This window comes from Sebastes umbrosus, chromosome 4, assembly GCF_015220745.1.
Source record: "Sebastes umbrosus isolate fSebUmb1 chromosome 4, fSebUmb1.pri, whole genome shotgun sequence".
NCBI classification, from domain to species: Eukaryota; Metazoa; Chordata; class Actinopteri; order Perciformes; family Sebastidae; genus Sebastes; species Sebastes umbrosus.
Genome location: NC_051272.1, coordinates 36,950,359 through 36,963,996, shown reverse-complemented (window position 1 = coordinate 36,963,996; position 13,638 = coordinate 36,950,359). Strand labels below are relative to the sequence as shown.

The window sequence follows — 13,638 nt, the reverse complement described above, 5'->3', positions numbered from 1 at the left end:
GTCTGATGCAACCATAGACATATGTGACAGGGTTCGTTATTGTAAGCTAATGTAACAGTGCAGGTATTTACAGATAGCTAGGACCAGTTCCAGGTTCTGAGGAGCAGTTTATAACTAGCACTCAAGAATAACAGACCACAGACCAAGAAGTAAGTTTGAACTGCCGGCTTATTTATATAGTAAAGTTAGTAGTACACATGCACATTAATTGGTACCAAAATCACACATTTCACACACCACACAGGAATTGTGCATTTACATCCCTGGAAACCATTGAAAATAAAACCCAAATTCTCAGAAAACGTATTTCTCCCTATTCTGTTTCACTCTGGTTTGATTTAAACCTATTTAAGTTCAGGAGATTTTTTCAACTTAGGCACCTTTAAGTTGTAATTTAGTTTATTGTTTTTCTTTAAGTTGACTCATTTTTATCTCAGTTAGCCCTTTTCTTGAGCTTAGTTCTCTTTCTCTTTAGTTCACTTAACCATTAAGTGAATAATTTACAGTAACAGAACCTCTTTGTATCACCAATTCAGCACACAATAAATGAAAATAAAATACAGTTAAACACAGAATCAAGACATGAAACCAAAATATTCCACTGATCAATTTGTATGATCAATAAACCAAATCTTCACAACTTGGTGTGTATTCAGTCCTTTTGTTGAGTCCTTTATAAGTCCAAATGAACTCCACTGCATGTTGCAGCAAAATACTGAAGGTTTAGTCCTACCATGATCCAGGAGTATGAATCAGTGTCCTCATCTCTGAAGTGTAGGTTGACCTTGCAGAAGCAGACGCACATCCAACTCCATGTCTCCTACTGGTGGCTCCCCATCTTAATGCTCCAGCTTCGGGTGTGTAAACACCAAACGATCCTCTCAACTAGAAAACCTGGCCTGTTGTATAACAGTGCAATACACAGAAAAGTAATTTAGTCTTACATAGTTTATGAAAATGAAGTACTTGAGGAGGACTAACACCTGAACACAGGCTAATGATCAACACACTGGCTGTATTCGAAACCGCCTACTGCATAATACTGAGGAACACAGTACGCAGTATACAGTACATACTGCATACTGCGTTCCTCAGTAGTACGCAGTACACAGTATACAGTACATACTGCGTACTGCGTTCCTTAGTAGTACGCAGTACACAGTATACAGTACATACTGCATACTGCGTTCCTCAGTAGTATGCAGTATGCAACGGTTAAAGTGATGTATTTTGCAGTATGCTAGATGAAGCTGTAGCCTTTAAACCAGCTCTTAAAGCACTGGACAAAAAAATGAACTTGTACCATTATTACAATATTATCGAACAATACAACTTTGATTTAGTTGTTTATGTTCTGCTTGTTTACATTATAACTTTAAGAAGTTTAAACATGCACTATCTGCCTTTAAACATACACTATCTGCCTTTAAACGTGCACTATCTGCCTTTAAACATGCACTATCTGCAACCATCTTGGACTCTAACCACTGGCGCACTTTACACTTACTTATACTATACATCCTATATACCACTTTATAGACTGCACATATGTACATATTACATTTATTTATTGCACATACTACATTTAGTTATTTAGTTACTGACGGACTGCATACACTATGTTCACCCATTCACTCTGTATCTTTTATATCTCTATTATTGTTTTTATAATTTTTGTATACCTTTACTTCTCCTGTGTTTCACTCTGTTTGCTGATGTTGCTGCTTTGACACCTGAACTTCCCTCCGGGGATTAATAAAGGTTCATCTTATCTTATCATATATTTTAAGATTCTGCTGGTTTAAACTATTTATTCTAACAGATCATAATGAAGTCAGACAAACAGGATCATCAACGAGGGGAGACGGGAAATATAAAACATTGATCCACAACATTTACGTTACTCAAACTGCTTTTTCAGTTACAGAAACAAAACAGTGGTTCCTGAGGTCAGAGTTCTGTACTACGAAGCAGGATTTGCGGTTAGCGAGGTAACTTCAGGGTTAACTCTGGGTTTTCCGTATTACGAAGGTGGATCACTTCTTACCTGTGTAGATCTCCATGGTAACTGATGCGGGGTAGATCTCCATGGTAACTGATGCTGAGTGGTTGACCTGAGGTCTGTACTATGAAGCGAGTTCAACATACCCAGGGTATCTTCTCGTTATCTGGCTTCACTAACTCTAACAAACGAGATCACACTAAACTGTACTATGAAGCTTATCAACTCAGTAAATCAACTCAGGGTTTCTCAGTCTGGCTGTGAGTGTTCACATAAATGGGGAGGTGTTTACGGTTTATGACCAATCACAGACATGGACAAGTCTACTGTCAGACAGAGAGACACATTTAACAAAGGAAGAAACTATATTAGACAAATACGAAGAAGTTAAACACTTAACCAGACTAAAAGTAACACAGTTGAAGCTGCCAAATGCATGAAGAACAGTTGGTGAAAGAAAAAACTCCAGATGTGTGAATGTGTAAATTAACAGAGTTATTAATTTAACGGAACACTTAAAAGTCAGATATACTCGTCTAAATATAAATTGCGTTTAAGAGAGTAATAGATGAATGGATTACTCATCTTTGTACCCTGCGATACATGTAACGTCTATCATTATTTAAACCTTCTTTCAGCTGCGTCCCTCCTCTCCGGCAGTGTGAAACGACTCAAGAGGATGTTAAAACAAAAATATAATTCAAAGCGGTAAACACCCTCATCATAAATCCAGCTGTCCTTCCTGCATTTGTCAGTTTAAACTGTGTTGTTTTTAGCCTGATTATGACTTAAACTACAAGGTAAAATGTTTGTTGCTGACAGACAGACTCTCCTTCTCTCTCTGACTTTAACAAGATCAGATCAGATATTCCTTTATTAGTCCCTCAGTGGGGACATGTGCAGTGTACAGCAGCAAAGCAAAAAACAAGAAGCATCACCTAACACAGTAAAAAAAGAGCTAAACAAAGTGTAACAAAATATGACCCATTTAAATCAGTAACAATATCATTTATAAAAGTTAACGGGGCAAATAACAGATCATGAAAAGAAAAAAACATTCTAATAAATGCAGAAAGTTATTTTAAGTCTGTTTGTTAGGTTTTATAAAGCTCTTTCAGTGACAGACTGCTTCACTGAAGGAAGAAGCAGAGATACTGCAGGTCCTTCTGCTGCTGTCCAGAGCTTCAGTTAACACAGATTATAACTAGATGGTAAATCAGAAGACAACTAAAATATAAACCCTTTAATCTGTGATCTGTTTTCACTCCGGTATAAAACTCAGTGATGTTGAGAGGTAAAGATATCAGATCAGTCCGGTCAGCAGCAGTGTCCAATCAGGAACTGATATCCAATAAGGGGGCGTGTCTATCAGCAGCAGCAGCGTCCAATCAGTAACTGATATCCAATAAGGGGGCGTGTCTATCAGCAGCAGCGTCCAATCAGTAAATGATATCCAATAAGGGGGCGTGTCGGTCGGTAAAAGACTTCCGTGAAGGATGCTCTGGTGTATCCTCGATCCTCACTCCTCGCTCCTTGGTGCAGAAGTAAGAGCTTTGGGACGTTCTTCAAGATGGCGGACCAGAACAACTTCCGGTTCAAGCGAGGATCGAGGAGCGAGGAAACGACAAATAAGAGCTTTGGGATGCACCCTGGATTTCAGAACTACGGTGTCCTGTAAGGGACAAACATGGATAATTGCTCCATTCTGGATGGGGATCTGGATGGGGGCTACTGCCTTACACATACAATGTAGTTAAACATTTTATAAAGCTAAAAATGCTGTGTGTTCTATATTTACACTGTATCCCAAAGACATGCATCATTCTGTGACATTTTCTGTTTTTGCACACATTGATGATACCACTATCATCTCCCCCTCTCTGTAATCCTACAGACCTGTATCCTCCTCCAGGTCACAATAGATTTGTCTGTACATCTGTTTCGGTGTTTACACTAATAGGCCTACGAGTACGTTTAAGAAGGAAGGTAATGTAGAGTCCAACACAGAGATTCAGTAGAGCTGTTGTCAGTACAACGGAGAAGTTGATCCATCCCAGACTCTCTGGTTGTGGTCTCATTGTTGGACTCTCTGGTTGTGGTCTCATTCTTGGTCTCGGAGGTTTGGGCTCATCAGCAGCTGCTGTAAAGGACAGAATATAAAATGTGTCTGATTGTCTGAAGTGGAACCATTTTACTGAAACAGGAAACTAAATAAATCCAGCAGACTGACAAAAGAAAGACTAAATATGATCCTAGTCTTCATCAGCGGTAGCCATGACGTACGTTTTACTGCTGTCTGGTAGTCGCTTTCAGTCCAAAATGGCAGAAGTGTAGCTCTGCTGCTGGGAGCTGACGTTGTAATGGAACGACCAGTTGACTTTCACTTCTTAGTAATATGTGTTCTTTGGTACAGCTCCAGCAGGGATGAAGCTGAGACAACTTTTATACTAGCTAGCTATGCTAGCTAACCAGTATGACCCCTGCAGCATGCTAACATGCTAAACTAAGATGTGTTTAGCACTAGCAGGGCTGTAGACTCTTAGTCTGGTTTTACTGACTGAGTTCTACTGAATCAACTCACCTGTGACATCGAGGTGACATATCTTAGAGCTCCCACCATAACCTGTCTGCACTTCACACATGTACCAACCAGAGTCATTAATCCTGAGTCTGGACATGTGAAGTCTGATTCGTCCGTCTCTGAGGACGTCTTTGTCCCACCGGACTCGTCCTGTAAACTGTTCATCCTGAGACTCTGGGAGCTCAACACCTTCAAGGAGATGAAACAGGACTGAGGTCTTGAGATCAGCTAATAGTCGACAGAGGATAAAAAGTGATTTGGAGGAACTGTGGGTTCTGGTTGTGAACATCCACTCCAGTGTGATGTCTTGGTTCTCCTCTGCCTGATAGGAGGTCTGTGTCACATTCACTACAAATACTCCTGCAGAGGAGACAGAGAGGGAAAGTGAGCAGCAGACAAACTGACAACTTGAACATGTCAAACTCCATCTAGAGATGTTTGTCTGAAAGTGTATTTAGTGTTTGTGGATAATAAAGTGAAGGTCAACTAACCAGAGACACAGGAGGTCAGACTGAGGAGCAGCAGGATGCTGCAGATCATCTTCATCCTGTGAGAGGAGACAGAAACACATCAGATACAAGTTCAGTTATTACAGGTAGAACAGAGACAATCTACAGTCTGTCTTTAGTCCTCACAGTACTTCTTCCTCTGTGCTACTGATTACACATGACTGACCAGTGGACTGACACCAAGACAGGTACACTAATGTACTTCTGACACAAGATGGCGCCACTTTAGTAGAAGTAGAAGTAGAAGTACGAGGAAATATGATCTGCTTTGACCTGACAGCAGTGGGAGGTGACTGAAAGCTGCAGTCAAGACAAACACAGTCTCACCAAACTACTGACTCCTCATTAGATCAAATCTTCAATAAAAAGTGTAATAAAATGTCATCAGACCAATCTATACTCGGTCTCCAATGATTGTTGTTTTATTCCTGTTATTGTGTAACATCTTGCAGCTCTCATTCAGTGGTCTCTCGGAGGAGTTTATGGTGGTACGAACAAGAGAAGTCCTACAGTACAGAGACCCCAGGGACCAGAAGGTGTCATCGGCTGGCATCGAGGTGAGAACAGAGAGGAAATGGAGAGCAGAGAAAGCAGTGGAGGTGGTAGAGTCATGTCTAAAGCACAGGGTGCTGGTGGGAATCACAGCAGCTAATGGAAGATTACGAAATGCGTAAGTAGCCTAAAAATAACAACAACCACTAATCCACAATGCTAGAATACGACGATACCATATTGTTACAACCCGGAGTTGGTGTAGGGGTAAAGGGAGTAACATTGAGCCGATGTTATCAGGCAATCACTTGTTTATTGATGGGTGATTGAAATTAAAGCAAAATAAAACATACAATGGGTTGAATTAATACTAAATGAAAACGAGGGTTTAGGGTGGCCGAAAAGGAGACAACGAAGGCACACACCCTAGCCCTGCACAATCCTAACAATCAGACAAATTATGCCACTGCTCTATGCACACTGAACTACAAACAAAATGAGTACCTCAACTAGTTAACATTCAGGTTAACAATTCTTCACTATCTAAAGTCCACTGACTCCAGTAGAACTTATACACAACACTAACAATCGAGAGGCACGGGGAACAGATCAATTGAAATCACTGCCCGCCTTGGTCTAGTCACAGCTGGCTTTTAATTCTTTCCACGCGGCCCAGCCGGCTGGTGATTGGCTAATCACATGTGACGTGTCAGAGGCAGGACCACAAACGGCGGGAAACGAAGGGCATCCACCTGAGGGCGTTCCGGAGGCGTGGCCCCGAAGGGAATCCCCAAGACGTGTCGTCATCTTGGAGCGACGGGACAGCAGAGCGCACCAAAAGAAAAGAGCACAGGGAGAGCGCCGCACAGCAACATACAACAATACAAACAATAACGAACGGTCGCTTCTGAGACCGTAACACCCCCTCACATAAATACAAACCTACTGGATTTGTCACAATATCACATCTAACAATACTACCTACACTCTGGAAAGGGCGTCGGCTACAACATTTTCGTGTAATCACAAGGTTACATCCACCTGGCTCCACAATGTAACCGGCAACTTTCAGTTTACAAGAACACGGAAAATCGAGAGTAACAAGTACCGGAGCATGGCACAGGAGAGCGGTTACACTCTCAAAATCACGGTGGTGATCTGGTGTCCATGCAGGGCTATCAACTACTTTTGAACTGGGAAAACCACTAAGATTACCCACGGCAGAACAAATAAAGACAATGCCAATTATCACAATGAGGCGAAGCAAATAATGAATAATTACCGGTGGACGAAGCGCGTCAGAGGAAGAGGTACGGGTACTTGTTACCTTTTCCTTTCCGTCTCTGAGAGAAGACTCGAGCGCCACAGTTGCGTCTGGTTTATTTTCTCCTGCAATAACTTTAGTTAACACACTGTCACATGGATCAACATCACCTGTCTTCAGAGGACTGAATTCTGCACGAGACTGAGCGGGCGTAATTACGCGCAGCGGCACCAACTTGGGCTGTGCTAAAATGTCAGGATCTGGGGTATTAGTTACTTTACACCCAGCAATATCGTTCCCTATTAGCATGGCTATGCCACTGATTGGCAACGTCGGACAGACAGCAACAGGGAAACGACCACAGATTAATTTAGAGCGCACGTACACATGGTGCAGGGGCCGTGAGACACAACCCATCTCAATACCACTTAATGCAGTACTGTAGCCACAGGCAGACTGATCTGAAAATGACAACACTCTGGCTAGGATGACAGTTTGGGAACAAGCTGTGTCGCGTAAAATCCGCACAGTACGCTGCTCATCTGGTTCGCCAGTTAGTGAGACAAAACCCTCAAAAATGAACGGTTTGAAACCAGGGTCAGCACACTCCGCGGGACTTTTACATGATCTGGATGTAATCAATCCAACACCTTTTGAATATTGCTCACCGGGAGATGACTGCTGCTGCGCTTTACATTTTAACAGTAAACAGTTTGCAATAACGTGCCCTGCTTGGTGGCAATAGAAACACTCTCTTTCCTCTTTACGCACGGGAGGAACTAGGCTAGGCCAGCTATCAAGAGAAGCAGCGGGAGCGAAACGAGGTTTATCAGGAGGAGTGAACGTAACCTTGTGCGTAAGCACATACTCATCAGCCATAACAGCTGCAGCAGATAGAGATTTTACCTTCTGCTCATTTAAGTACACAACCATGCGCTCAGGCAAACAATTTTTAAACTCTTCTAATAACATCAACTCACGAAGGGCAGAAAAATCATCACATTTATAAGCGGAACACCATTTGTCAAACAGACTTCCCTTATCCCTCGCAAACTCCACATAAGTTTGGGTGGCAGCCTTTTTGTGGGCTCTAAATTTTTGCCTATAAGCCTCTGGCACCAATTCATAAGCGCGCAGAATTGCGGCTTTCACAATGTCGTAATCCTTACTATCCTCAAGAGGGAGCGCTGCTACTACCTCTTGGGCTTTACCATATAACCTACATTGTAATAGTAGGGACCACATATCAGTAGGCCACTTAAGAGCCAGAGCAATGCGCTCAAAGGCGCTGAAGTAAGAATCCACTTCAGTTTCTCGGAAATTTGGGACTAAAGCGATATGCTTACTAATGTCAAAAGCTCTATGTGAAGAACTAGCGAGCATTGAGGGTGAGCCAGCTGACGCAGAAGCTGCCTCTGCCGTATGAGTCTCCTTCTGTAAATCAATCTCCATCTGACGTAGCCTTACGTCTTTGTCTGCCTCTATCTCCAGTTTTTTAACTTGCAGGCGGAAGTCAAGCTCTGCCTGACGTTCCTGCGCATGAGTCTGAGCCTCCAGGTGGAGACGAGCAAGGCGTACCTTTAAACGTGCCTCGTCTCGAGATCCTGAAGAACCAGGCGATAGGGGATCGTATCGAGGGAGAGTAACCGGCGTCTTAACCCGGCCCTCCGCCTCGAAGACAATACCCGGGGCTGGTTTTGGCCCTCGCTCAGCCACAGTACCGGGAGTTCCACCCTCAGGTTGAGAACTACCCTCAGCCAGAGCGACTTCCTCCTGCACACTAGACTCTGTAGGCGCCAACATCTCAATCACCCTCAACTCAACAAGTTTATTCACAACTAACTGCTTAAGCTCTTTTTTAACTAGCTGTCTAGATGCCGAGAAACTGAAGTGGCTGGCAATTTCTAACAGGTCGTCCTTTCTACATAGAGCAAGTTGATCACGGGTGGAGGTTTTAAGGAAACGCTCCAAATTGAACGCCATTGCACACCCGGTGCAAACAATCAATCAAGGCAAATAAACAAGCAATTCTCGGGAATAATTAATATCCCGGACGAGCCCCCATTTATGTTACAACCCGGAGTTGGTGTAGGGGTAAAGGGAGTAACATTGAGCCGATGTTATCAGGCAATCACTTGTTTATTGATGGGTGATTAAAATTAAAGCAAAATAAAACATACAATGGGTTGAATTAATACTAAATGAAAACGAGGGTTTAGGGTGGCCGAAAAGGAGACAACGAAGGCACACACCCTAGCCCTGCACAATCCTAACAATCAGACAAATTATGCCACTGCTCTATGCACACTGAACTACAAACAAAACGAGTACCTCAACTAGTTAACATTCAGGTTAACAATTCTTCACTATCTAAAGTCCACTGACTCCAGTAGAACTTATACACAACACTAACAATCGAGAGGCACGGGGAACAGATCAATTGAAATCACTGCCCTCCTTGGTCTAGTCACAGCTGGCTTTTAACTCTTTCCACGCGGCCCAGCCGGCTGGTGATTGGCTAATCACATGTGACGTGTCAGAGGCAGGACCACAAACGGCGGGAAACGAAGGGCATCCACCTGAGGGCGTTCCGGAGGCGTGGCCCCGAAGGGAATCCCCAAGACGTGTTGTCGTCTTGGAGCGACGGGACAGCAGAGCGCACCAAAAGAAAAGAGCACAGGGAGAGCGCCGCACAGCAACATACAACAATACAAACAATAACGAACGGTCACTTCTGAGACCGTAACACATATACTGTATATATATATATATAACAATGATTAATACATTACCAAGTCCTGCAGGTTTTCTTTTTGTGGTTTTGAACGTAGACTCTATTTTAAATAAATCACTTCTTTCATTGATATTTGCACCTCTGCAAATTATATTAGCTTTTTTCAGTGAATGCTGTCGGCCTACAGACATCTGACTGTTTGTCAGTTCTTTAAAACACATTAATTAGCACAGCAGGAATTGTGCACGGTCTGCCCTATTACTACCATTATTAATATAGAAAGAAAGAAAGAAGGCTGGATGTAGCCAACATGTCAGTCTAGTGGAAATACTTATTTGGTCCATAATGGACCAGGATGATTAGAAAGAGAAGTAAGTGATAACTTCAATGTCCACTGTCAGTGTTCACAGTAACAGGATGGATTAATCATTGCTGTGTGTTTCTCTCCCAGCAGACCAGTGATCCAAGAAAAATAAAAGCTCAAAGCATGGTGGTGTCCTCTCCCTGTTGTTTCATGAATATACAGAACACTATATATACATGTATATATACACTTTATAATATACAGAACACTATATATACATGTATATATACACTATATAATATACAGAACACTATAATATACATGTATACAGTGGAGGAAATAAGTATTTGATCCCTTGCCGATTTTGTAAGTTTGTCCACTTACAAAGAAAAGAACGGTCTATAATTTTAATGGTAGGTATATTTTAACAGTGAGAGACAGAATATAAAAAAAAAAATCCAGAAAATCCCATCATATAAAAGTTATAAATTGATTTGTATTTTATTGTGGGAAATAAGTATTTGATCCCCTAGCAACCAGCAAGAATTCTGTCCCCCGCAGACCGGTTAGATTAGTCCTCTCGCTTTAAGAAAGTACTCCGAATCTCAACTCGTGACCTGTATAAAAGACAACTGTCTCAACTCATTACCTGTATAAAAGACACCTGTCCACAATCAGATTCCAACCTCTCCACCATGGGCAAGACCAAAGGGCTGTCTAAGGACGTCAGGGACAAGATTGTAGACCTGCACAAGACTGGAATGGGCTACAAGACCATCAGCAAGCAGCTTTGTGAGAAGGAGACAACTGTTGCTGCCATTATTCGGAAATGGAAGAAACACAAAATGACCATCAATCGGCCTCTGTCTGGGGCTCCACGCAAGATCTCGTCTCGTGGGATATCGATGATCATGAGAAAGGTGAGGGATCAGCCCAGATATACACGGGAGGAACTTCTTAATGATCGCAAGACAGCTGGGACCATAATCACCAAGAAAACCATTGGTAACACACTACGCCGTAATGGATTAAAATCCTGCAGCACCCGCAATGTCCCCCTGCTCAAGAAGGAACATGTACAGGCCCGTCTGTTTGCCAATGAACACCTGAATGATTCAGAGAAGGCTTGGGAGAAGGTGATGTGGTCAGATGAGACCAAAATCGAGCTCTCTGGCATCAACTCAACTCGCCGTGTTTGGAGGAAGAGAAATGCTGACTATAACCCCAAGAACACCATACCCACCGTCAAGCATGGAGGTGGAAACATTATGTTTTGGGGGTCTTTCTCTACTACGGGGACAGGAGGACTTCACCGCATCGAAGGGAGGATGGACGGGGACATGTACCGTGAAATGTTGGGCGACAACCTCCTTCCCTCAGCCAGGACACTGAAAATGGGCCGTGGATGGGTCTTTCAGCACGACAATGACCCAAAACATACGGCCAAGGCAACAAAGGAGTGGCTCAAGAAGAAGCACATTAAGGTCATGGAGTGGCCTAGCCAGTCTCCGGACCTTAATTCCATAGAAAATCTGTGGAGGGAGCTGAAGCTTCGAGTTGCCAAGCGACAGCCTCGAAACCTTAAGGATTTGGAGATGATCTGCAAAGAGTGGACCAAAATCCCTCCTGAGATGTGCGCAAACCTGGTGACCAACTACAAGAAACGTCTGACCTCTGTGCTTGCCAACAACGTTTCTCCACCAAGTACTGAGTCATGTTTTGCTAGGGGATCAAATACTTATTTCCCACAATCAAATGCAAATCAATTTATAACTTTTATATGATGTGATTTTCTGGATTTTTTTTTTATATTCTGTCTGTCACTGTTAAAGTAAACCTACCATTAAAATTATAGACCGTTCTTTTCTTTGTAAGTGGGCAAACTTACAAAATCGGCAAGGGATCAAATACTTATTTCCTCAACTGTATATACACTATATAGTATACAGAAAACTATATATACATGTATATATACACTATATAGTATACAGAACACTATATAGTTACTGGTCCAGTGAACTTTATCAGCCATTTCTAATCAATAATATATTCATCAAACCTGTTTACTGCTTTGAGATCAAAGGTCAGTAATAACCTGACAGCTGGGAGGTGACTGAAAGCTACAATTAAGATCAAATCCTTAATAAAATGTGTAATAAAATGTTATCAGACCAATAACATCAGTCTCCAGTTATTGTTTAACCTCCATGTTGTGTTTCCGTAGTCAGAGTAGGGGGTTAGAGAGTAAAACTATTTCACCAACTGCATTTCTCCTCGATGGTTAACAAAGTTTCTGGTCAGCTTTTATGTTTTACGCACAACACAGACTAGAGGAGTGACACTAAAGGACGAGGACACCACTAGGACACCACTAGGACACCACTAGGACACTACTAGGACACCACTAGGACACTACTAGGACACTACTAGGACACCACTAGGACACTACCAAGCGTTTTCATATCCAAAACAGTTAGAAAAACTAGACAGAGAAAGCCATAGATATTCACATGACAAGTTAAAATAAGAAATACTTCCAGAGTAAAGTCTGGGAAAGGAGAAAAAGACGGAGAGGCAACTGTAGGACCTATAAACTAAACTCCAGAAGAACCTGGTTCTTTAGTCCAAATTATTCTCACCTCATTTCTTCACGAAAAAAACCCAAACAAACCATAAACAGGATTAATATAATATATCAACAATCTGTAATTCGACATTACCTTGTGTCTCTTCTGTTGTACAGGACCAAACTACGAGACTCTGCGCACCAATAACCAACTGTGGAGCGGCCCCCTCCTGCTGCTGCTCTCTGACTAGAAGGCAGGGCCACGTTCATTCCCATGACAGGTGCTCTCCTCCTCCTCTGTTCAGGTTGACTTGATCTGGTCTGATGCAACCTGATCCCTACACCTTCACACCCACAGCTCAATGAAGCACCCAAGCTCTATAACGTGGTAAGGCTGCACGATTATGGACAAAATGCTAATCACGATTATTTGGATCAATATTGAGATCACAATTATTTATCACAATTATTCCTAGATTTTAGGTGACAAAATATTTTTTTTGCAAATTCACACTTGAATAAACAGAGTTCTGCTTTCATTCAATGTTGTGCTAAATTCCAACCATTAAACAAATCTAATTGTTAGCCTTTTAATATATATATATATATATATATATATATATATATATATCCATAAGGTCATGAACTAACTGTAAAAACACACTGATCAGAGTGACTGCTGACTGGTAAGTACTAGGATTAATCAAGTCTATAAATCTGGAGGAGAAACTATGAACTGCTTTGAGATCAGAAGTCAGTAATAAGGACATCGGGGAGGTGGTTTACAGCTGCACTGACCACTTAATCACCAAACAACTCAAGATCAAATCTTCAATAAAATGTGTCATGTGCCCTCTCTGTCCTTCCTGAGCACATGTGTTCCCAAAATATAACAGCAAACATTTGGTTTTCCATTTATGTATGTCTTGTTATTAAACTCTTATATATTAAACACGTATGGTGGGCATAAATTAAAAAAGTGAGTGGAATCATTTGTGTTATTTGCAGCTAATAATTCCTCTCACATCTCTGAGCATTAATTTCTACAACTTTATGATTCCCATGTAAAAACATACAGCAGACAACTACGTTTGAGTTATTTGCCATCAGGACGTGTCTTTTTTTTCTTTCTGTTTGACAGATTGATCAATATGAACTAATGATACGTGCAGAACAGTAGTACATT

The 13,638-nt window shown here is 41.9% G+C and overlaps 1 protein-coding gene across 1 annotated transcript in view; it reads right to left on the bottom strand.

The window, feature by feature from the left end:
- LOC119486717 overlaps window positions 1–12,728 on the bottom strand; it is a 74,880-nt gene extending 62,152 nt beyond the window's left edge. The window contains exons 1-2 of the mRNA XM_037767029.1: window positions 12,607–12,728; window positions 5,075–5,130 (exon numbers count right to left, since the gene is read on the bottom strand). Coding sequence (XP_037622957.1) covers window positions 5,075–5,130; window positions 12,607–12,728 — 178 coding nt within the window. The remainder of the gene's footprint in view (window positions 1–5,074; window positions 5,131–12,606) is intronic.
- Window positions 12,729–13,638: the final 910 nt, after the last annotated feature.